Source organism: Saccoglossus kowalevskii, chromosome 19 (genome assembly GCF_978046115.1).
Source record: "Saccoglossus kowalevskii chromosome 19, keSacKowa6.1, whole genome shotgun sequence".
NCBI classification, from domain to species: Eukaryota; Metazoa; Hemichordata; class Enteropneusta; family Harrimaniidae; genus Saccoglossus; species Saccoglossus kowalevskii.
In genome coordinates this window covers 29,208,667-29,234,220 of record NC_140659.1, presented here as the reverse complement: position 1 = coordinate 29,234,220, position 25,554 = coordinate 29,208,667, and the positions used below count along the sequence as shown (strand labels likewise).

The 25,554-nt window shown below is 33.4% G+C and overlaps 1 protein-coding gene across 4 annotated transcripts in view; it reads left to right on the top strand.

Moving 5' to 3' along the window:
- The first annotated feature begins 1,999 nt into the window (after positions 1–1,999).
- Positions 2,000–25,554, top strand: part of cna1 (calcineurin A protein catalytic subunit) — a 45,400-nt gene continuing 21,845 nt past the window's right edge. For 3 of the 4 annotated variants that reach the window (XM_085493476.1, XM_085493474.1, XM_085493475.1), the window contains exons 1-3: positions 2,000–2,193; positions 19,165–19,365; positions 23,350–23,474. In XM_085493476.1, coding sequence (XP_085349602.1) covers positions 2,145–2,193; positions 19,165–19,365; positions 23,350–23,474 — 375 coding nt within the window. In that variant the 5' untranslated portion in view covers positions 2,000–2,144. The remainder of the gene's footprint in view (positions 2,194–19,164; positions 19,366–23,349; positions 23,475–25,554) is intronic. The other variant, NM_001165007.1, reaches the window with a different exon arrangement.

Genomic DNA, 25,554 nt, shown 5'->3' with positions numbered 1-25,554 from the left:
GGTTTAGGGTAATAATGAACTGCAATTTATCTCTTTCCTGGTTCAAATATGTGTACATGTTTATTTGTGTTTTATGATTATACTTTTTTTGTCATTTCCTTTGAGGTGTGTTACTTTGCAATTACTTTGAGTTCTGAGAAAATATATGGTTGCCAGAAAAAGTACTATGAACAAGAGAGATGAAATATAGAATTATAATGGTAGAAAACATAGATTGTTATATGTACTCATAGCAGAGGGCGTATGGCTGCCATTTTGTGGGAACCGGGTCAAATCTTGAACTCCAGGGAAATCAAAGGTAACACCCAACTGATTTATGCGTCTATGTTGATGGAAAACAGACTTGGGAACTCAATGGACATTTTCAATGATTCATTACACTATTGTTTCGCAATTTGCTGCACCTGCTAACATATTTAGAAAAATCATACCCGGGTCGTGCATAACCATGCTTATACTTGGCAACGCTTTGGATCGAATTCCGAAACACAACGCATCAATATACCAGCGCTTCTACGCCACCATGGGAAGATCAGCTTGATGTTCTTGTGTAATAAAAATGAATTCATATTATGTCCATTTCACGTACCATCTTCATTCACGGTGTGGTAATTTTCTAAGAACTCAACGCATCATAATGCGTGATCTATTCAATAACATATTTAAATTAAATATTCTTTCTCAGATATATGTAACCATGGCAACAGAATGGTATTCCATCGCACAATCGTGTTTTCACCAATATATCATTAAAGTGTCAAATGGTTTAAATTTGATTTGTATGTAGAATAAAATGAAATAGAATTGATATTATTTATTTAACATTGTATACAATTATGGTACATGTAATTTTTGGTTTATATTGTTAAATAATGATTCTAAAAAATATAGAGTAATTTATAAAAACGTTTATATGACAAATGGAAAGATAATAATAATAATAATAATAATAATAATAATAATAATAATAATAATAATAATAATAATAATAATAATAATAATAATAATAATAATAATAATTAATATATCATTACTAAACAATTGAACTTTATGGAACAGAAACTAACTTGGAGTCGTAAGAAATATTAATATGGTTTTGTATTCTGTGTGGTAGCTGTGGTTGATGACTTGTATCTACCCACTACTTTTGAAAATATGTTTATTGATTGATTTCTTTCTAGATCACAAATACATATTTTACTCATAGATATGTAATAATTTATATATTTAAATTTTAAACAATGGAAACGCTATTCGAAAAAGCACCTTTTAATTGCTTAAAAATAATTATTAATTATTATCGATTAAAATATTGGTATGGCTTAAATATTAAAAATTATAAATTATAAATAATTACTCCCTACTATTAAAGATAATAATAAAAAAAAATAAAAAAAAATCTTGGTGACCGGGAGTGTGCAATTAGCCTGAAAAACCACAATATTTCTTCTATAAATATGTGGTTTGTTTCACTGATGCATGGGTAATTGGACGATAAATCATTATTTTGCAAAGGATTGATGATATTACTGATTTTATCTCTAAAACTGGCTTTTACAGGATTCCTAAGAGACAGATGCGTTTTAGTCTACTACTCTTCCAACGAAATGATAAATACAAATATTCATTACTAAATTAAAAAAAAAAAATCACAGTAAAAAAAAATTGTAAGTTAAATTGTGTGTTTGTTTATTTGCTTAAAATGTTACCAAATTCACACTAGTATTAATTTTATTTCCCATACTCATTTATAGTGAGTTCCATAAATTGTAATATGTATTATATTTCAAATTTAGGTTTGTTAATAATGGTTTCTTTTCTTTTACCTTCGTGAATTGATCGACCATTTTTTATAAAAATTCCAAAATTTCATCATTAATTAGATCAGATAGCATAAATGCAGAATACATAAAATGAACTCTTTTTTTTCCCCCCGACCTTTACATATAACGGTAAACTGATCATGCGCATTGCATTAGTATGCAAATGAGATGTTGTTGACGCCATCTTGAGAACGGATTCCTGACAGGTTATGCAGCCTATAGAATTTTAGTATTTAGAAGAAAGAATCCGACTAGATCACAACAACTACATTACCATCGGACTATTAGTGCTCTGTATTTTTATTCTTCAAGCCATCAGCCATGGCGCAGACCGATGGCAAAATGTCCACTCTGGACCGGGTAGTGAAAAGTGAGTATCCGAATAAGCTATCCTTTCTCATTACCGATTCAAACAGTCCGCCATCTTGAATGGATACAACCCTAGTAATTCTTATCAATAATTGCACTGTTAATACGTTGTCATTGTAATTTCTATCAAATTGTTGAGCAGCAGTATGATTTTTAACAATTTTCTGTCATGTCACTGAGCTGCCTTTCACTAGAATGTGATAAAAACGGGTGAATCCTTCGTTTCTGTCGCGGTGTCATCCTTGAGATGACAGCTGACAACTCTTGTATTTTACCACTATCTGACAGACACTTATCTGACAGTGACAATGGCTTGAGTTGTTTAGATTATAGAGCGGTCATTAACATTTCTACCACTAAAATTTTGAATCATAATTTATATTCTTATTATTTTTAGCGTCATCTGTTGGTGTTTCTATATAAAAATAGATACTAAAATATAATTGAAGTCTTTCAATTCGAATCACACTGACTCTGACTTTCCTTTTATATATATATAATCAAAACCACTGTGTAGTGCTCACAAAATTGAGTGGAGTTCGTGAAACGTTCTGCAGTGTCGAGTTTATTCTCCCATTTCAAGCCGAAGGCGATCTCCTGGACGATGTGTTGCTAATGTACTGATGTATGATTGTGTTAGGGGCATCCACCTGCCAGAAAACAGCTGATCAATTAATGAATGTGCAACCGTGGTCACAGATTTAAAGACCCCACAATTGCCACTAACAGCCCTTTTTAAGTGATTTTGTCTCTTTAGTTATCAAACAGTTACAATGTGATTTCAGATTGATTTATAGCAATAACATTCACCCAACAAAATAAAGAGACTGAATAGAGGTGGTACCATTCCTTTTGTCTGGTTTCATTTATTGCATTATTTAGAATCAAAATACCCAGCAGAATTCAATATTTGTCAGCACTTTCATTTCCCCCCAAATAATCAATGGATGCTACTATAGTACAGCTTTAGTTCCTTATTTTCATATGGTTTGTGAAATTGTTGGACTTTGACCACGTATGCACGTCTTGACACTGTTTATCTCAACACAACTGTTACTACAGTCATTACAGGGTCAACAAGTCATGTTGTAATTTCATCTGGCTATAAAATATTTTTTTTTTATAAAATTGTATCGCATTCAGAGTTTGAAAACGTGTAAATTTTTCATGACTAGTTATTAATTTTATTGCTTTTATGCAGGAGATAGTTTGATAATTTACAATTATCAGTGGTTACAGGTGAAAAGAGGCAGAATTCTCTTTCATGGCATTCAATATATCATTATGTTTAGTATCAGTCTTGTGCCACCTTTTACCTGCCCGTGATTGGTGTCTCCCGACAATAGAGATGTAAAACTGCAATTAGAATGCCCTATTTGCTAATTGGTAATGTAGATGGATTTGAGCAAAGCAAATTGTGTACATTTTAAATGAATAGACTAACCAAATTGTGTAGACCTGCATTTTTTCTGATGAATGCTCTAATTTGAAATTATCACGGACAGTGTAGCTGCAATCAGTGAGCTATGTTAATTTCATTTCATAGAACAATTGTGAAACATTCAATTTTTGCGCTGTCATGAATCAATGGGGCTCCAACAGGTTTTTCTATATTCTGATTAGAACGCTGCATAGTTGCTATGCGTCTTCAACAATTGTCGTATAGCAAATGACAACACCATAGCATCACTTAAATTTATGAATTACAAAAGGTATTCAGTAGTGAACGTTTGGGATTATCTCCCTTTGCACGGCCTCGACAAATGGTTATCCTTGCATAGACTCGGTTATCTCCCACATTATTAGAATAGGATTTTGGAAATTAAAGGAACACTAATTCTTTTAATTTGTAATTATATTTATATTTCTAACAGAAATTTGAATTTTTTCCAAATCCTTGATATTAGCAATTCTCTTAGCGTTAATTGTTTTGACAGTTCAAAATGATTAATTCTTGTCTATTAAAAAATTTTATATTATGTCACACAATTTGCAATTACCACCTTATAAACTAAAACAGTGCAGGTTTACTTTCTTTCTTGTCTACTGAGAATAAAATATTTCTGAAAGGTTACAGGCAAGGCCATACCATAGAGTTCTTGTTTGATGTCTTGAACTATGGTATATTTGGCATTTTCTTGGTACAGCATAATAATTTGTGAAATAGATGTTAAGTGTTTCAGATTAATTTTCATGACTTTATTTAGATGGAAATGGGTTTTTTTTGACTGAGCTATGTGAACGAGCTACCAAATAGCATATATATGTAAAATGAATTACTTTGATTCACTCACTTGAAAAGTCAATTGGAAATGAAGTTTTGTACACTTCAAACATACCTATATTCAGGGTCATTGAAACCCAAGGCTGTAGTGAGCTCTTGTATTATTTCTGCTGTAGTCTATTAACATATTTTTTTTGCTATAATGTGGACTTCATGTCTTGCTGCACTTGAGGTAGCCACTTTCAAGGTTTCTTTCTACTTGTACAGGAAGCCTTATGACAATTCCCTTTCAGTTGATAATTTTGTTTTGCATATTACCAATAAGAAGTGTGATTAAAAATAGTATAATACACTAAATCTCAAAAGAGAACTGACTGGAGAACTGTTTAAACTCTAAAAATGTTTACAGAGCAGTGCTACTTATGCTTCCCATAAATCAAATTGATATTGATTTATTTGCCATTAAAAAAAAAAAAAAAATGATGTAATAACGCTCGGTGTCACTTCTATAAAAAGTAGCTTACAAATTCACGTTATTAGTTTGACACTTCTCAAGCATTAATTTTATGTATACACATCTGTACTATGCGTTTTTTATACAATAATTATTTTATTATAAATATTTAGTGGATTGTTGGGAATCTTAGCAAAACAATGTAAAGTATTAAAAACTGATGCCTTTGTAGTAGTTGTTGGATGAAACCAACCTTGAGTTGAATATCAAATAGGGTCAACCCCTATCGTGGGTCAGTGTGCCACACAGACACTGGGAGACCATAGCCACTGATCAAGATTTACTATAAAGTATTAAGAACGTATAGCATATCTAGAAGCCTTCAAGAACTGATAATACAATTTCTAGTGCTAATACTTTCATCTAATATAATCTGAGCTTGTCAACTGACACACTTAAGTTCTTTTTGATCAAGTAGAAGTTTAGAAATTTACATATACTGACATTTCAAGAGTGAATGTCACTCAAATTTCCAATTCATTTTTGTAAAGTCTATTTTAATCAAGTTGATTTTATACTGACTGATTGTGTTTCTTGTTCTTAATGTTTGTAGAAAATGTTATTTTTGATACAGTTGAATTGTTTTTAATATTCATGTACTAGGAATGTGCTGTTGACACTTGTAATGTCTTTATAAAAGGATTTTCTGATGTCTTTGACATGGGGCAAAGATTTCAAATTTTGTCATTCACAAAATGTCTTCTTTTTTTTTTCTTTTTCAAAATTTTGAGCAAGACCTTTAGCCGAAATTATTTAACTTTGGAGCAGCTGGTAGTATTTTTGGAATGATTTTTTCTGGTACTGAACAGTTGTAGATAAATTTGAGCCCTCAATTTCATACAACTTGAAATTAATGCAGGAAGTGCATCATGTCTTCAACGTCTTTTTGGTTGCAGTCAGTGCACTTCCTGTCACTTCAGGGTATTTTATCGTATCACCCTTTTTCTGTTTTTAAAATGTATGCGCTAATTCTTAATTTGTTACTGTTAAATAGTCCTTCATACTGGCAGTTCTTCTTTAGCAGTCTCTCTGCACGTAGCTTAGCAGTCTATCTGTGCTTAGAATTACAGGAGGTTAGTTCAAAGAATACAATTCACTGCTACCGACTTTTGTGTCAAAACAGTGTTATGACAACTGACACCATAAACACAAAACCAACATCAGGTTTTTCTCATCTCCCCCCCCCCCCAAAAAAAGTCAATTACTTCCAAATACTGAATTATAGGTTATTTTCAGTTCTTGATGCAAAGCTTCAGGTTACTGACTATCATATTGTTGTTGGTTTATATTGTAATAATACACTTCATGTATTAAATTGGTTTTGAGACGATAGATTCAGATTATGTTTTTCCTTCTTCAGTAGCTTGAATTTTGATTATGCCAACGTATCATCAAACTTGTGTGTAGGTATAATGTTGACCCAATTTCACAGATTATAAACCATACTAGGAACACAAAATTGTTTTCCTCTGCTTTTCAACCTGAATTATTGCTTGAGTGTTTATATTTGGTAATTTTACCAGAAAAAAGTGAATCCATCGTGAGTGCACTGTTTAGCTAGCTGATGGTTCAAAGTGCTGTTTTGTATAGTAACTAATCCCGGAAATGTTAATGTTGTCATGTATCAGTACACTTGTGAGTGGCAACGGTATATCAGTAGATAATGTTTTAAACTGATGTTATTACAATAATAACTTTATAATGTGGCCAGCACTTAATCGCTTTGACGTATTGAAGTGACTACGCAAGTATGACAACCCGAGTATTACGCAGTTTCATTGGTACACACGTTTTATCATTAAAAGGATTCTTACTTGACCCTCCATTGCCATCCGGTTATCTCAACTGATAAGTACATGGTCCTCATTTTATTGTTAATCAAAAATAGACAGGTTGTTGGTCAAAATTATGGTTAAAATGAACTTTGTTTACCCAAAATAGCACTTGATGTTTATAGATTAAACAGTAGACATGTACTGCATTCTGACTGGAAAAAATTGCTGGCGTAAGTTGTGCTCTGTAATTAAAAAAATAACAATATCATAATCTAGAATTTTACCAGCGCTTTTCTAAGTGTATGGTTGTACTGGATAATGTGTACAAATGGCACTGACCTGCTGATGAGCACTTTCAGTTCAGTTAACTGTATTTTCTGTACATAATTTTATGCATGCATGTTTAACAACTAAGTGTATGGACAGGCCTGTATGTTACATTTTAAACTGACTGAAAATTCTACGCATATTGTGAGAATCTGCTTTGAAAACAAGTTAATGTGAATACAGTTCACCATGGCACTAAAATGTAGTTGAGGGCCCCAATTCACTTACAAATCCTAGTTGCTGAATAATGCAGTTTGAGCCAAGTTTTGCGTTTGTTCACATTGCGATTATGCCGATTTTGTGCTTTGGTTAACCTGTTGCTCTGCTTCCAAGTGGGTAAACTGTTGTTTTTAAGCTCATTTACGCTGATGTACATTGTAACTAGCTTACACCTGTTTTTCTCCTACATCAGTGTAAGTTAACTAGATGTGAACACTATCCATTTCCACTCTATTCCCCCCTTTTGATTTCATCTAATTTTGTTTTTCATTTTTGTGTGCATTATAATCTCTCTTGCAATAGCTTTGCTTTTTATTATTTCATTTAAATACTCTATTTCACACAATTAATACTGGAAAATGTTGGTTATAAATACATTAATTAGGCAAATTGAAACAAAATTTGGTCTGCTACAATCGCCATGTGGTATATTACTGTATCCCTATATCTTCAAAACGTTGACATACAGGCATGTCTTCTTTACAATTGTAAAACCAATGGGCTCTGCCTTGACAAATGTAACATTACTGAATTTATAATAAACATTGTCTTGATAGAGGTTATAAAAGAGCATAGTGACCCACACCTTTTTTTTTGCCTGAGTTTCTGCATCTTGTGAGAGAAGGAATATTCACAAGGTTTAATTTTAGCTAATTTAATTATTTTGCTTGAATATCTGGTTTTAAATATACTGGTTTGTGAAGGAAATAATATATTCTAATTGTTAAATATGTATATTTACTGGGTTTTAAATTACTGCATTTAGCTATCAGCGAAAAATAAAATTTGGGGAATAATTAATATTAAGGATATAATTAAAATATTGGCCCTGTGTATAACTTAAAGACACTTAAATAAATTTTTGTGTTTGAGAAGGTTTCTACCTCAAAGCTTAAATTAGTATTCCAAAATCATAGAAAATATTTTTCAAGTAGTGTTTTCTCCTACTTTGTTGACTTTATAATGGTGAAATTCAGCGGAAATAAAACCTAGTAGTGGATAAAAGTGTAAAATGGTGGAAGACTGTGTTTTTGCGTTGCAAGCTTCACTTTTTAGAATTCAAAATGGTTTCCCCTAGCAACAGTGTTATGTAGTCTTTTGTATTTATGTTATCACTGCTATTGTTCTGACCAAATGTTTGCTATTGTAACCAAGGGAACGCAACTGCTCATTCGATATTTAAATTTCAAAATAATCCCTTTTTCATCTTAATTTTTGTCAATAATTCAGACCCATGAATTTTTTTTAAACAATCGGGTAAAATTTTGTTGAAATTATTCCTGTGCTTGAGTTTGAAATAAACCGACACTATACTGGGAACGTTATTTTTAAAGGAGACAAAAGGTAGCAATAAAATAACATAAGCTGATAAATTATTTTCATTCATTTGATGTATATTTTTTGAATAATTTGTCTTTTGCGCTGGTTGACTGCCTCCTGGTTTAGTTCTATCCTTTGAGACATTTTGACCCTATTTTTACCAAATTGGTCATGCAAGGAAGTACCTGTGCGAAAAAATTGAACCATAGTGGGCGTGACGGAGTACAATTCACAGCTTGTAAATAAAAATTACAAAAGGTACATTAAATGATAAATTAAAAGTTGGGATCCCCAATTCATGTCTAGTGATGTAATTTTATTACAACTGCGACTCTAGGGGGGGGGGGCAGAGGTCAGAGGCTGTTTACAAAAAATTGTCTTTGTGTGAAAAGAAATAAAGCATGAATTTTACGGTGGCAAAGCTATATTGAGAATTTTTTTTAATTATTACGATTTGGATTGTTCAGTTTCCAAACATCATGGTATGATTATATAAGATTGTTGTTGTCAATTTTATTTCAATTTTGGAAATATTATGTGAGCCATCTTGGATTTGCACCTGGAACTGTTTTTTATGCAGTGCACATTTCCCCTACCAACTCAAATGCTCTCCCTGAGGGCGTAATTGATATGGTTTGTAGCATAGCATCTTTAAATGATAATAATGCATACATCAGTATACATTACCAAGGATTTCATAGTTCAGTTTCCTAAAAGGCAGCCATAGTGTCAAAAATGTATTAGTCTGTCCCCGTGGTGGTTGTTATGTTACAATGGTATTAAAACATAAATGTTATGTTATGATAAACATTTATTATTAAATGTTTATACCTTTTTTGTACTTCTGGTGTTACATGTTTATTATGTGAAGTTACTATTCATTGTTTAAAGAGGTCACATATGTACAGTACAAATGTGCTTATGTTTTGAATGAAAGTGGTTTAGTGGCGTCCATGTTTTTTTAAATGTCTACCATGAAGAGTTCGTGACCTACAGCTAAAAATAGATGTAATTCACTCTAATGCGTTTCTTTAACCGCCAAAAAAACGATTTTTGCTCACATGCAGAGATGAATGCTAGGCCTAAAATTATCAAAATTTTATTTGTATCTTTAATAAATTTTAAGTCATAAACTAATCTGTTTATGGTGTTTCTTGGTGCTTGAACAGTGATGTAGTTGTCCCTAATTTCAAGGTTAATTCTGATTAAGTTTTCAGAATAAGAATGATACAGAAAATATCTATTTTAAAAGGCACAAAGGTAAACTGGTAGGGAATATCTTGAAATTTCAAAATAAAATGTTCCCAGCTGAGTGCTTTCACATATTCGTGGAAGGAAGGACTTCCGATAGGATACAAAACACTGAGCGAAAGATGCCTTGGGAATTGTTATCGATCTTTGTTGCCTGTGAAGTTTAGGCCTTACTGCAGTACTACAACGTGATAACATTCCTGAATACACTTGTATTGGTACTGCTAGCTCTTAGATATTCGGTGCATTTCACTCAAATAAATATACCCAAATTATAATACACTCTGTGATTGAATAATGCTTTTACCGTAAATGTCATGTGTGAACATGTTGCCACATGCATCGAAATAAAATGTTCTCAAAATCGTGCAAACTGAAGGTTAAGGTGATCTTCATTTTTTTGAGATCGTTGAGCAATGGCCTTGCTGTGCGCGCATGTTCAACGATATTTAAATTCATGAATTTGGCTGGCTGAATTTCATTATAATTGATGTTATAGTCAGTATGTCTGCCTTGAGGAACGAAATAACTAAATTTAATCACGATAGCAATTTGCTTGTTTGGTCATCTCACAATAAACTGGTAAAGCAAGTTGCTGGATGTAATAATTGTGTTGAGTTATCTTGTGAGTGGGTGTGGCTGCAACTGCAAGAGGTGTAGTTTTCTGAATACACTAACTTCTGAGTGTTGCCCCGTAAGGACAAGATCTTAAATGACTGAAACATGATAATGCTTATGAAATTGCCACACCCATCAGTTTGTTTTTGTGACATTTGAAAGATTTTTGTTAATTTTTATTTTAATTTTTGTTTCTCACTAGAACTGATATTTTCTGATATTATAGTACATAGTAAAAAAAGTGAGTGACCCCAGAGCATGAAGTAGTTGTATAAACATTAGTATTCTTTTAATATGAGGTTATTACGAGGATACTAAAAAGTATGCAAGAAGACGTACTGTCTAGGTGCATACTTTGTGGTATCTTCGTAATAACCTTATTATGATATATCAAGGAATGCCGAAATCCAAAAAGTTTAAAAAAGATTCAGCGAACTTTTTTGTGTGGTGTCTGGTCCGAAACCCTTAGGGCTGCCATGTTTGTTTTTATTATTAGAAGACGCTTGCGCGCATAATAATCGTTTCATATTTGGAAGTCACATTTTCTTATTATATGGTAGGATGAAAATACCCAGTTTCTATGGGTTCAGTATACAACGAATGCAATTTTTGGTTTATATTTGTTTATGTTGGAGATGCACTGCTAGTAGGGCAAATAGTTATTGAATTAGGCAAGTGTTGGTTAGGATGCTCTTGCGCAGACTAAAGGACTATATCGGTTGATCTTTTTCATTAACTATTCCAAAATTGTCTACACTATCTGAGTCTGCATAAAAATCTATTCTGGTCTTAAATTTCTAGTCACTGCGCAGAAGTTACCTGTCAGCTGTAACTCATCTTTTGTTGACTTAACGTTTTTATATGCTTTGCTATTATATTTGTTCTGAGCTTTCTTTCTTGTCGACTATTTTAATGAAACTTCCATTGTATGCATTTTGTTCATTTTCCAATCCAAAATGGCTGGCAAAGTATATTTGGTTAAGGTCAATATCATTGTTTCCATGGAAACAAGTTAGGGTACCCCAATTTTGATTTGCTTTTTGTTCATTCAGCTCTCAAGTTTGATTATCAAATGTTGCCATCTTGATTGTCACATCATGACAGTCTTGTCTCAAATTCAGCAACATACAGACATTTCGTTTTCAACGTGGGATGTGATGTCCCAAGTGTTTCGCCTGACACTTATTTATCAACAAGATGAGGTTTTACTTTCAATTGCATCATGTTGCAAACTGCATGGTTTATCACTCCATAAACGATCTCCATACATGTATATTGTTACATACATGTATAACGAAACCTACCTGTACAAAGTGATAGAAGTGCTGTATGGTATGTTTTATGTGATAAAAAGTTTTGTTGGCAGCCAAATTTTGTCTTTGGTTGCCAAATGACTATCTAGATATTTTAAATCAGCGTTATCTAGAGGCTGTCATTCATTTGATGGAACCAGCAATCACCTCATTTTAACTAGTTGATCACATCTGTTCATAAAACAATGTACCGTTACCAATGAGAGTAATTTCCAGAAATTAATGAAAATGTTTCATCAAAATTTTGAGCTGGAAAAATTTAGGCATTTTAAGGGGATAAAGCAGGGGAGTCGTCAGATGGCCATAGCGTGTCATAGTTTACAAACAAGAGTCTACCCATGAGCCTTTGAGTTTTTTGCATCTGTTATCGTCTTTTGGGACTCAATTCCCACATGCTTTAAAGCACACATAATTAAATATGTTTAACTTAAAATGTTGCTGTAAATTCATTAATTATTCATGGGGTTTAGTTGCTTTATTTTTCCTGATAAATGAAATCTGTTAAATCCATATGAACATGTAAAATAACAATATAACTTGTTTCACTGGAAATTTCATCAATTCTAGTGATAATGCTCAAAATACTAAGTGATATTAAATGCTAGTGAAAATAAATGGTATTGCAGAAATGTGAGATGAGACGAATTTAGTGCTTTAATCCTGTCATGATCTTATTCATGTTGCAAGAAAATATCCAAATACAAATTAATCCATTGCAAGGACCAACTTTCAGTACAATAGCAGTGGCTTTTAAGTTGCCAAGCTATTAGCCACAAATGTTTCTGATTGTGAATTGAGTGGAAATGATGAAAATTGCTTTGCCAATCTGATATACATATATAATATTCACTCAACAGCACATGTGGTTGTGTAAATGATCCTGGTGCTTCAATAGTCAAAATAAGTTGTAGTTCCAGCATTCAATATTTTTATTTTATGCCCACTTCTTCTTTTAAAGATGTCTTCTAATAGAGCAAATATGGTAATATCAACTCATTCATGTTGGAAGTGAAGTCTGTCCTCTGAGGCACTGTTATTACAGTGACCTGATAATAGTTGAAGGTCAAAGTACAAGAGTTCGATTTCTTGCCTTGTATCATAATATTTTGTGTACCTTGTGTTTTATGTTTTGAGTGTTGGTAGATGCAGACAATGTCGCATTAGATGCTGGCATCTTATTAACTCCAGTGTCTGAAGCACACAATGGGAGTCTATGCAGTTAACAGTGTGTGTACACGTTAGTAGTCAAGCTTCTTATTTGAAAGGCTAATTTAATACTTTGAATATAATAATTTTAAATATTTCTCCATTACTATCAGCACCTGGGTATTCTAAGTTTTCTTTGATTTCATAATTTAGTTAGGTGGTTCACACTTCCATATGAAATTTCAAAATGTTCGATGTCTAAAAATGATAGTCTGTTTAGGCAAGCAAGTTTCTATTCAGTTGTCTGAATAGCAGTTTTTCTCCCGGGCTGTAGGACTACTCTTTGTGCCAAGCTCGACCAAAAATGCCTTAGCTGAATTAACATTATGAAAGAAATGGGATTACTTGTTTAATGGGATTGATACAGTCCAGACAGACATTCCAGGGCAGTGACCTTTGTGATTGCATGCAAATATTATGGTCAAGGCTTCTTTAGTTTGACTATGTTTAGCTTGTAAACTTGGGGTTTATTGACACCGGTATTAGTACTCTCCATTTCTACACTATATGCCACCTGTTATACTAAGCCATGAGTGTTGATTACCTGTCAGTTTGACTGATACTTGTAATCTTCTTTTTGTTGTTGTCAAGTTTACTCTTTCCAATACAATTAATGCAGACATAGTGTCCAATCATGCGAACATAACAGGTGCGATGGTTACAAGCATGGCAGACAAATACTGTTGCTACAGATGTAAAGGATTTCTAGAGTAGTAAAGAATCCTTTCTTGGTGTCTGAAATAACAAAGTCTTAAATGTCAGTAGTGTTTGAGGCATATACAGTTCACAAATCAACCACAATTGCTTCCCTTGAACAATGTTTTGTGTGGAGCTGTCGCATATAAAACATCTTTATTTCTACCTTAGGAATTTTTTAGTCTTGTTATCATTACAGTTTTTCTTTCTCTAGCCTAAGCAGGTCTTTATATCTTCAGGGGCTAACAAAGGTCTTTTCTTGGCTCCCGAACTACCACTGTGACTGACTGGGTGCTCTTGAAAGTAGCCAAAAACTACAGTGACACAATTTCTATTTAGTAACAAAAAATTTCAAAACAATTAACTTTTTTTTACTGCAACTGTGGTGTAGGTTTTATAAAAACTGTAACATTTGAAGGTGAGAGTATGTTAATATTATTTCAAATTGCTGCGTCTCTGATCCATTCATTTTGAATCCCTTCACTTTGGAACATGATGCAAATAAAAAAAAGCAAAAGCTGAAAATCTTTGACAATATTTTCTGCAATTCATATATCCAATTATCTATTCCATATGCTGGATAATTGTCTAAAACACTGATACGGGGTGGACTATTAGAAACTCGGGGGGGGGGGGGCAGAAAAACAATGTAATATTTGTTTTCCTTCACTAAAGTTTTCAAAGTTGACAGAGCTGAGCGGTTTATATTACCGATTGTCATCTGTTGGCGTGAGCTTTACATTTTCGACTTCTTCTCTCACCTGAGTTTCTAATGGTTCACCCCTGAACTGTATCTGAGAGTCAAACTTAAATTTGAAATACTAATTGAGCAAACCAGGAGCATGCACCTCAAAACTAGTAATTTGTTTATTAGTCCCCGTTCGGACGAAGTTCGAAAACGGGGACTTATAATTCGGTGTCCGTGTGTCCGTCCGTCCGTCCGGAGTCGTATCTCAGAATCCCTTGGACCGATTCCGTTCATTCTTTGCATGTGCCTAGTACTTTATGTGGGACATATGCACATGCAGTGGTTTAGCGATTCGATTCAAAATGACCGACATGCAGCCATCTTGTTTTTGAAAATGTTGTATTTTGGACATGCTTTGTCAGTTGTCATTCAAACTTGGTACATAGATTATACATGTTAGGATACATGTTCATGACGATTTATTTCACATTTGGATCAAAGATGGTCGACTGGCAGGCATCTTGTTGTTTTTTTATGCGATATCTTGGACGTGCCCCGTCAGTTTTCATTCAAATTTGGCACATACATGTACTTTATACATGTTAGGATGCATGTCCATGACAATTTGTTTCAAAATCTGGTCAAGGATGGCCGAATGACAGTCATCTGACTTTTTGGCTTTACTACTATATTTCCACAATTTATGTACCATTTTCATTCGAATTTGGCAAATACATCATACATATCAGTGTGTTTCATAATCAGATCAAAGCTGGCCGAATAACGGCTGTTTTTATTTTTGGCCATATTACTACTACACGGAACACGTGTTTTGATGTAAATAAACAATCTGTTGTATACGTCACTTGGAACTCAAGTTTCAAGGACATGCTCGCGACAACCCCTTTGCTTTAATGTGACGAGCACAAAGAGAACTTAATTTAACGGGGACTGTGACCTTTTCAATGACTTGTTTTATAATATTTCAGTACACTAATGCATTTCGAGTCAAAGTGGATGAATAGGCTTGTGCTTGACCTCTAAAATTTTCTGGTGAAATAAATCAATCAAAGTTTTGTTTGTGCTTGTGTCGGAGGGTATCGTTCGTAATCAGCAATTATTCCAATATTATGTCTTGTTTACTTTTTAGCTCCGCTATCGACTTTATCATGATTGTCCGTCATCGTTCGTGTCAATGTTTTACTTTTTCGACTTCTTGAAAACTACAAGCTTGAATGCTTTGATACTTGGTGTATATGTACCTTGGGTAGACCTCTCATTTCTTGATCATACCTTAAATTTTCTAATTTTGGTGAATATTTTTGTCATTTTTGGTAAAAAGTGATATTTTCGACTTCTTGTTAAAAACCGCAAGTCCAATTGTTTTGATATTACCTATATAGGTACTCCATGTGGACCTCTTTTAGATATGTTAATTTCGTGATGATATCTTTAATTATCTAATCTTGATAATTATTTCTGTCATTTTTGGGGGAAAAATGATATTTTCGACTTCTTGTTGAAAACCGCATGTTCGATTACCACTACATGTGGACCTCTTTCAGATTTGTCCAGTTGCCCTTTATATACATATTGTTTATTTTCTAATAATATCTTCAGTTCTTTAATTGTGATGTGCATTGCTGACAGCAGAGCTATCTCAGCCGACAGGCTGCTTGTTTTGAACTTCAATACAACTTTTCTTTTTTTCAAAACTGTTTATCAAGACGTAGTTAATTTACCCGTTCACTACGAGATTTTGTGTTAGATGTAAAGAAAAAAATCAAATGATTTGATTTTTTTTTTTTTTTTGTAGCACAGACTTGAACTGCTGATCTTTCTGATATGGCATTCAGATACCCTTAGTTCATCAAAACTGACCATCAAATGTTGTGGTATTTATCACTTTATTCTCTGTTGAATCACCTGCAAAGTTTTGACACCACTACAATGCTTTGACCTTTGTTTGTTCTGTTTTTACATGCAAATTCCTGCATATAGGGGAATATTTCAGTGAGCAGATAAAAGGTTTAAAGGAATTGTCTATTTCGTCCAAAATATAATCCCTCATGCATGTGTACCTTAGCTGGGAAAGTTGGGAAATATTACAACTGTGGGTGTTTGCAACCTGATATATTGAGATACTAGTTGCCCTAGATGACCTACTTAATAGTGTTTATGATGAGATAGGCATCCAGTTCTGAACAAACAATTTATGCTATGTCAACTGGGTTTTCTCAAGAGAAAAATCAGCTTTGCAGCAACTTAAAAGTATTCACAACTTATCTATTCCTTCAACTCTGAGCCTAACAATGATTTTTATTTTTCCTACCAGCAGAGAAAGGGTTTTGAGTAAGAATGAAAAGGTGGGGTCATCCTTTCACCAGTGAATTGCAGACAATAAATATTTGTTCTTAATGTTTGGCTTGATCTTGTTATGCTAGTGTTAGAACATGTTCCATCAGCATCACTTGTATTACAGTTGTTGAGAAATAAGCTCTGCTAAATAGTGACAATACTGATCAAATAATCCTTTTAATGCTTTGTTTAGAGTGCTGTGTAAACATTGGAATCCTTGATGATTTTAGTTCAGACTTGTCCTCCCACAGTTTACACATCTCCTCTCAACCCTTTTAGCACTACTCGTTTTGCCAACTTTTATGCTGTCTACACTTTCTGTTAACCATAACTTTGATCATAACTTCTTTAAAAATGATTTAAATTATTTTACTCCAGCAGGAATGTTGAAATTAGGAGTAAAAATAATTTTAGACAGTAACTTTTGATCCATTTATTCCAACTGTTTAACAGGTCATTTCTTGCAATTCAATTATCCATCTACTTGAATATGGTTTAAGTAAGATATTGCTGTAATTCAGTGAGTTACGAATGGAAAAACGCTTTCTTGATCATTCTATCTGCATTGTTAGTTCTTGGACTATCATGGACCAGCTTAACACATTGAATATATTCAGATTGTATTATAAATCTAAAAGAATATATACGACTGCCCAAATGCAGGGCTTGGAATTGGGAGGGCACCCATTGTCAAGGCCATAATTTACAAAATGGTTGTTAGCTTTATAGAAATTATTTAGGGAATACATGTATCAAAGCGAACCAAAGCAAACTTTTGTTGTAAGATAAAAAAAAATTGCAGAAATCAAAAAAAAACACTACAAATGTGGAGTAATGAATGATTGTGAAAAAATAACTCCATCAGTACAATTTCTAACTGGCGACATGAGATACTTTTTTGGAATGGTTAGCTTTAGGCACTTCACTTAACCCCCCCCCCCCATTTTTTCATTTCAAACTTTTGTGACGTCCTGGGATAACTGTATCATTGAGTTGGCATTGGAAAGATTAGGTTACCCAAGACTGTCAGCAACTGGTTGCTTACACAATTTCTTGGTTATAACCTAACCTAAACCTGTCTTTTGACTACAAAACCATGACTGTATATGTTGGATGATTGCTTTCATAATTACCATACTGTGATACAGGTTATTTTTTTCCTCTGATCATATGCAGGATGCCCTGAATGTTATCGATAACATCAATTATCATCTCCATGTGGCCTATTTTCTGGCTAGACTTATAATTGTGTTCAATGTACTTTTATACCTTTTACATGTACATGTATCCATGGCGTAACTTTATACATTTATCTAAAAGGGTTACCGTAATACCTGATATCTTGCTATGCATATAATTTCTTGTCCAGTGAGCAAACATTCCCATTTTCTTTTATTTCATTTTAGTTACTGGTTAGAACGTAACTTAAATTTTTAATATAGTAGACAATGTATGCAAGTCTTCTATCCCACTATGTACTTTTTGAATAAACATGTATTTGTGTGTACACAAAACAATGTACTAGTATAAGATTTTGTAATTTACTTCCTGGAGTCTACAATGCCCATTGTTGTAGAAAGCATGCCTGAATTTCCTATATAAGACGCTTTTTAATATAGTTTGGCCTTGACAATAGAACCCTTAGTATACAAAAAATTCTGGTGTTTCAAAAACTGAAATAACCCTCTGAATGCCAAATTTTTGTTTCACCAAAAAATGTATATTTGCATATTTTGTTAATAGTTATCATAACTAACAGCAATGGTAAATTATGTCCATTTGGTCCTATATTAATAAAGTAGTTGCATGTATGTACCGATCTTCAGTAGCATAGTGGTTCTTGCATCATACTCGTAATCGGTAGACAGTTCGAATACTACTTTGCTTTGAAAACATTAAAAAGGGTCAAAATCCGGGGCGAGTGTGCCATAGATTCGATGGGAAGGGGCACCAAAAAATATGATTAAGTATTTGAGGCTTTCAGACAGTTGAATATACTGTGACCCCTCGTGCTTCAATAAGTCGCGGTTTCAGCTAAGTCGCGGGCATTTAATTGGCTGTTAACACTTACTGGTTGTCGTTGACAAGGTATGAAGGTCCTGACTTTATGTAGTTCTTGGTTGTTCCCCTTTGATAAAGATCTACAAAACTTGCTGCAATGAGTTGCATGAATCCATGCAGAAATGGATGCTGTAATGTTGTCAAATTAAGAAAACTTGCTATAAATAAAACCATGTGTGATTGTTATCAATTTTCAATGCATAAACCCCTCTTTCACGAGACTCCTTGGGAAGTCACGGTTTTTGCTTCGATCCAGACACGGTTACTTGGCGAGGGGCCACTGTATATATATACTGTATATATGAGTTTGTGTAATTTTTTTATGGAATATGTATCATTTTAATTTGAGCCAACTGTGTTTTTGAAAACTAAATATTAAATTAGTTTGTCACTTTGTTCTAGGTGTCCCGTTTCCACCTTCAAGTCGTTTGACTATGAAAGAAGTATTTGACAGCCATGGGAAACCTAAACCTGACATTTTAAAACAACACTTCCTTGTGGAAGGAAGGGTAGAGGAAGCAGTAGCACTTAGACTCATCAATGAAGGAGCAGCTTTATTACGACAAGAAAAAACTATGATAGATATTGAAGCACCAGTTACAGGTATGCTGATTGTGTGTAATATTTAATTATAACTGCATGGATGCTAAGAATGTTTTCTATTTCAATACTACATGCATTCAGTACCACAAGTATCAACATTTTCTTATGTCCCTTTTGCTAACAAAATCTGATCTCGTTAGAAATGTAGAGGTTCTAAAAACCCAAACAGCAATTTTGAGTAAGTGAAAAAATTGTTTTGGACATTTAATAGACCATTTTCCGTTCACTGCGAGAATCACGCGTTATGCGTGAAATCGAACGTAAAAACAGGACAAACAAAGGTCATAGCGTCGTAGTGGCGTCAAACATCGCGTGGGATTCGACAAACGCGAATGTATTTCGGGGACATTTCCATGCTTAATAATGTGCTGTCCACATTTGATGATGGGCAATTTCGATTAAGTAAGGGTATTCGGAAGCAATATTCCTCTGTCGAAGATTGGCCGGTCAATGTAAGCTACGAAATAAAGAAATTCTAGTTCAAAATCAAATCGTTCGATTTTTTGTGGCAGAAGTTCGATGCGCGTCTTTCATGCATCTCGCGAGATCTCGCAATTGTACGAAAAATCACCTATTTCAACCCCTCCTTCCTTATTTGCATTGTATCTTCTGGTTTTAGTTGATAACTGCTGCATTTCATAAAGGTTGACCTAATTTTTGTGAACATTTGACTTCATTAATCTTTCAAACAATTTGTTACATAGATCAGGGGTTTTTCTAGAAAAAAACTGCAAGAGGGAGCACTGGAGATGGGGTTCTCTCTACCAGGGTGTGGAGTTTTGGATGATTCTAACTTAAAATGGAGCATTCTATGGCTTCCTTGGGACCAAAATTACTACCAGACAGGTCACAGTTGAAGACTGTGGCCACATGTGATCCCTGGTCAATCAGAATTTTATGGTTGCCAGAGGATCTGCTCCCCAGGGTAAGGGGATGCATGCCCATGGATGGCATGAGGGCATTGCGTCCATGTTCCCTTGTTCCCTATAGATGATGTATATAATCACACGATATTTTCTATTAGGTTGTTGTCAGCAGATACAAGTGATTTTTATCCATAATTTTTGGCTTTTTCCATGTCTCCAATATTCTCAGCGCAGTTCTATGCTTTCTTTGATTTGACTTTTTTCAAGAAAGTCTGATTGCTTTGATACTTAGTGTATATGTTCTTTAGTGTATATGTTCCTCTCTTAGATTTATTCATTTCATGATATCTTTAATTTTCTAATTTTGATGAGTTTTGTAATTTTGAGTAAAAAGTGATATGTTCGACTTGTTGAAAACTGCAAGTCTGATTTCTTTGATATTATTTATATTGGTACTACAGGGGGACCTCTCAGATTTGTTCATTTTGTGATGATATCTTAAATTCTCTACATGTTAATTGAAATGTGCATTCCTAACAACGGAGCTGTTTTTTTTATGAGGGACTGGATAATAGCGGTGTTCATTTTAGAGATCTTGGCTGAGATTCGGGACCAAGTCAGCACGTGCCGAAATGTGTATGTGAGCGGTCGGGACAGATTCGGCACATGTCGAATAAAAAAAAATGCGGAAATTTGAACGCTCGGCACAAGCCGAAATCATGCTCTCGGTGGTGAATTTAAGAGAACATACACAGATTCATACTGGTGTGACAATACGATGGAGGAAAGTGTGGCTATACATGGTCGAATGCCATAGTAATGAATAAAATGAGTGCAGAACATTGTTGGCGACACATATTTATGTGCTGCTGCAAAATTTTTTTTTTGCAATGCTACATCGACATGAAAAAATAATTGTTTTTCAAATCTTTTTTGCCGCTGATGTGCACGATGACTTGTAATAAATACCATAACCGCAATTTGATATAATTTCAATATAGCAATTATTTTCATATGCGCATAGTTTTCCATGTTTAGGTCAAATAATAGATCAAAGCATGAGGGCGTGATTTCGGCATGGGTCGAGTGGGTCCCAAGTAGGTCCCGACTAACGTGAACGTAACTGCTGTAATCCCTCTGCAAACACAAAGGATTTTTTTGGAATGAAACACCTTTCCTCTAATAAAAGATCAAAAGCCCAAACATAAGCACATGTGTGAAAAAGACAAATTTGAACATTATTAAACAAACTTTAATTGTGAAAAGAATATGTAATAAAAATACCACACATCTTGATGATGCATTTCAGTTCCTGTAAAACTTGTATGTATCATGATCATGCCATATATAAACCTATATTACATGCACCTGCTGAGCTTATCTAGTGTGCCCTACTTTTATAAACCTACATCATCTACTGCTCAGCTTTTATGCCTTGCTCATATAACTGTTGTTGCATTTGTTCGGTTGTCCTCAGTTTTGTTGAAACAGCTGTTTATTGATTCACTGTCATCTGTTACCCAGACTGTTAAAGAACAACTCTCCATGTGTGGATGGGTGTTTTTTTTTATATTGTCTATGCATGGTTGCTCTGGGATGTAGGAATTGAAAGTCAGGTCGTCAGCCAGCCTTGAGAATAAAAGTTCCTGATCTAATTAACAAGTTTAATTGAAAAGAAACTTTTATACAAGTATTTGTTCTAGGTGAAAACCATGCCATAGGTATTAATTTTGATCCATGGTTTCACATCATTGTCACCCTAGTTCTATATTTGTCTTCCAAACTAGAATTCCATCTAGTTTGAAAACAAGGACTTGTGAATTGACACCCCCCATCTGTATCTCTGTATCCACCTGTATCTTGCACATACCTACACCTTTATATCTGGATCTGGATCTAGTGTATGAACAAATTCAGCTTAACCATAGTTCATACATTGAGCACAATGGGACCTTGATGCTTGTATTTTTCGAATTAGATTCAAAATGCATTTTGTATTAAAGAAATGTAGTTTTGGATCCATATTTCTGACAAACATCAGGTGCATTTGTCTAATGAATTTTTCCTCGTCTGTATTATCGTATGATACCATAGTTCAGGTATTCATTGATGGATTTGGTTTAAATCTGTTACAAAAAAATAGGCCTGAGTTGTTAAAATGCAATACACTTCAAGAGATTGCATGCATGTGTACAGATACATACAATATACAGATACATCTATGTACATATACACTCAAATATAGTCTTTCAAATAAAATGACGGGGACTGTGTCATGCCATGACTTGTTTAAAATTGCTATGTTGTCATATTGGGAATCCCTATACCTGACAGCTTTGAAAACCTTGGCTTTTCAACTGTAGTTGTTTCTTATTCATATAATTCACTGTAGTAATACACACAAGCTTTCAAATTTCATGAAAGCATATGGTTTTTCAGAATATTTTATCATTGTTTACAGAACCTTCAAACCCATTCAATTTGTCTTCATTATGAAAACCAATATACAACATTGAAATGCACATATAGATGTTGTGGATATATTTTGATGAATAATTAATCTTAAAGCAATACTTTAGATTATGTTATATTTGCTGGAATTTATTTTCACTGAAGACTATACAAATAAATTTCAAGAGAAAAATAGTTTCCTACATTCCTCCATTGGTTATATAGTAAGGCCAAGGGAGAGAAAATGGTGTTCCTATATAACCCAACCTACCTGACTTTTTCTTTCTTTTTTTTACTGTCAAACCCTGGAACCTTTGAAAATGTGCAAAACTAGACAAAGTTAACTTTAAACATGAGCATAAGCATGATATATGAACTCATCTGCAAAAAAAGTTTCTGTATGCAAGTAAAAAAAAAAATATTATAAGCAAGAAAAAATGTATACCTTGCCTACCTTCTTTATTTTTGAAAATTAACCACATTTTTCTTTTTATTTGGCCTGAATGGTGATGCCTGTATTTGGTCACAGTTTGATTATATTGCAGGTTGTTCTGACCTTTTGTCACTACAATGTCTGGTTGAAGTAATTTGAAATTAACTCTTTTAAAAATAGCATACTGCATTTGTGGTTAATCTCAGCTTATTGATAGTGATTTTTATATTTCAGTGTGTGGTGATATTCACGGCCAATTTTACGATTTAATGAAATTATTTGAAGTTGGAGGCAATCCTGCTACTACTCGGTACCTTTTCTTGGGTGATTATGTTGACAGGGGTTATTTCAGTATAGAGGTAAGTGTTTTTTAGCATGTACAAAAAACTTAATTTGGTTGCTGGGGGTTTATGTGAGGGGACTGCCTTCAATATGCAAGAGTTGTGAGAATAGGTGTTAAAAACCATTCAATAATAGATAGAATTGCATCAATAAGGGTATCTTAACTAAATATACATAAAAAAGATCTGTCAATGAGAGAACACTGAAGAAAAAAAAATCGGCCATTATATTTTATTAAATTCATTTATTTCATGCTGTATCATAAATGGTATCCCTGTCAATTTACCGAAGTGTATGCAATATTGATAAAGCAAATACAGTAATTTTTTTGAAGATTATCAATTCCTCTATGTGCACGGTTATTACTCTATGCCTGTATGTTGATACTGCCAGTGGCTTGTGTGTATTGGCACAATTATTTTTTGTCTTGCATCTGTTTTTCTCGAAAGTGAACAGTGATGCAATGTTCTAAATCGTACGTCCCAAGAAGAAAATGTATATAAATCAGTCATTCGCATAAATTCAAACAATTTGTTTTGCTTTCCTCTTCAATGCTTGCGCTATTTTGTATTCTGCACAGAAGAATTCTAGATCGATCACATTGATAACTTATTCACTGTGGTTAAATGCTGCAAAAGGTAATTGTTCAATTGCCTCGCGTGATTAGCCGTTTTGGTGTGTTGCTCAATCACCGCCACATTTATTCTGCAATCAATGGACAAATAATCACCATTGATGTCATGATTTTATGTTGAAACTGACAAACTTTGAACTGATGCTATCCCTTTATTACTGCCTTAAACCCTGATTAGTAAATTAGCATCATGACTTGCGATTCACTCAATATGCGACGTAATTCCTTAAATTAATGATAATTCTCTTCAAGTGTTGAAGATTTATATTTTCTCTGGTGTGAAAACTGGAGATGACTTTTTACAGCAGACTAGTCAACCAAAAAATACTCATTTACATATACTCTCATGAAATCAATAAATCTTTATGCCGTTAATTTTATTGCAGTTTTTTTACAGTGCTCACGTTACTGAAATTATGATTTTTGAACTGTTGGATTTATATTTACGATATTCACATAAAAGAAAAAGTACATAAAAGATGATAATCTTTCATTGCAGCTAAGAAACTAAAAAGATTGCATGTTTATTTAGGTCATGAATGTCTGTGTTTAGCAATTGGGAAAATATTGCTTGCAAATTGAGAGTAAAAATACTCTTAATTGGTCAGCTTCATCTACCTTAAAAATAAAAAAAAAATCAATTTTTTTCTGATTATTTGTCAACTATTTGCTTAATGATAAATCAATGTAATATAATTTTGAAATGATTAAGTTTGGCTTTGCTGCATATGGGAAAGAAATTTCCCACGAGAAAGACATCTCAACCCTGAAGCATTTTCAATGTGCTTGTACGAATAAACCATGTGCAGTAGGTTATAAATAATGAGTACCCAAGTTATAGCATTGTAGAATTTAATTGTGCAGTCTTATTTTTAATGGCCGGCTCACCTGGTGCTTGGAAACTGGATAGAATAAATTGCTGTTTTTGTAACAACTTTATTATGGAAAAAAATCATTCTACTTTCTTACAATTTAAAAAATGTTTTAATTGCACAAATAAACTTGCTCCCCTTTTGTATCATGTCTGTCACTAATGTAAATAATTACTCTGCACCAATGTTGACAGTCACTAAAAACTGGCCGGGATCTTATCATTAACAATGCCTTATTCTCTATATTATTCCTGGTGATTGTTCTATCTATATATTTCTATTACTGAAAAATATCAGGAATGCATATAATATTTTAATAGTACTAAAATTATCATCACAAATTTTCTTTTCAGTCTTTTAACACATTTCCATTTAACATTTCTGTATTTTTCTTAATCCGTTTTAGTCAAATTTAGTTCCCACCTTGAACACGAATAGACATGTATAGATTTTTGATTTTTAAAGATTCCTGTATTAAAGTGAAATATATATAAAATATTTTAGTTCAGTTGCCTGTCTTAGGGCTTTTTGTGTTATTCATGGTTTTCTACTTTCTTTAATGTCTGTACTATTGGAAATTGTCTGTTGTAA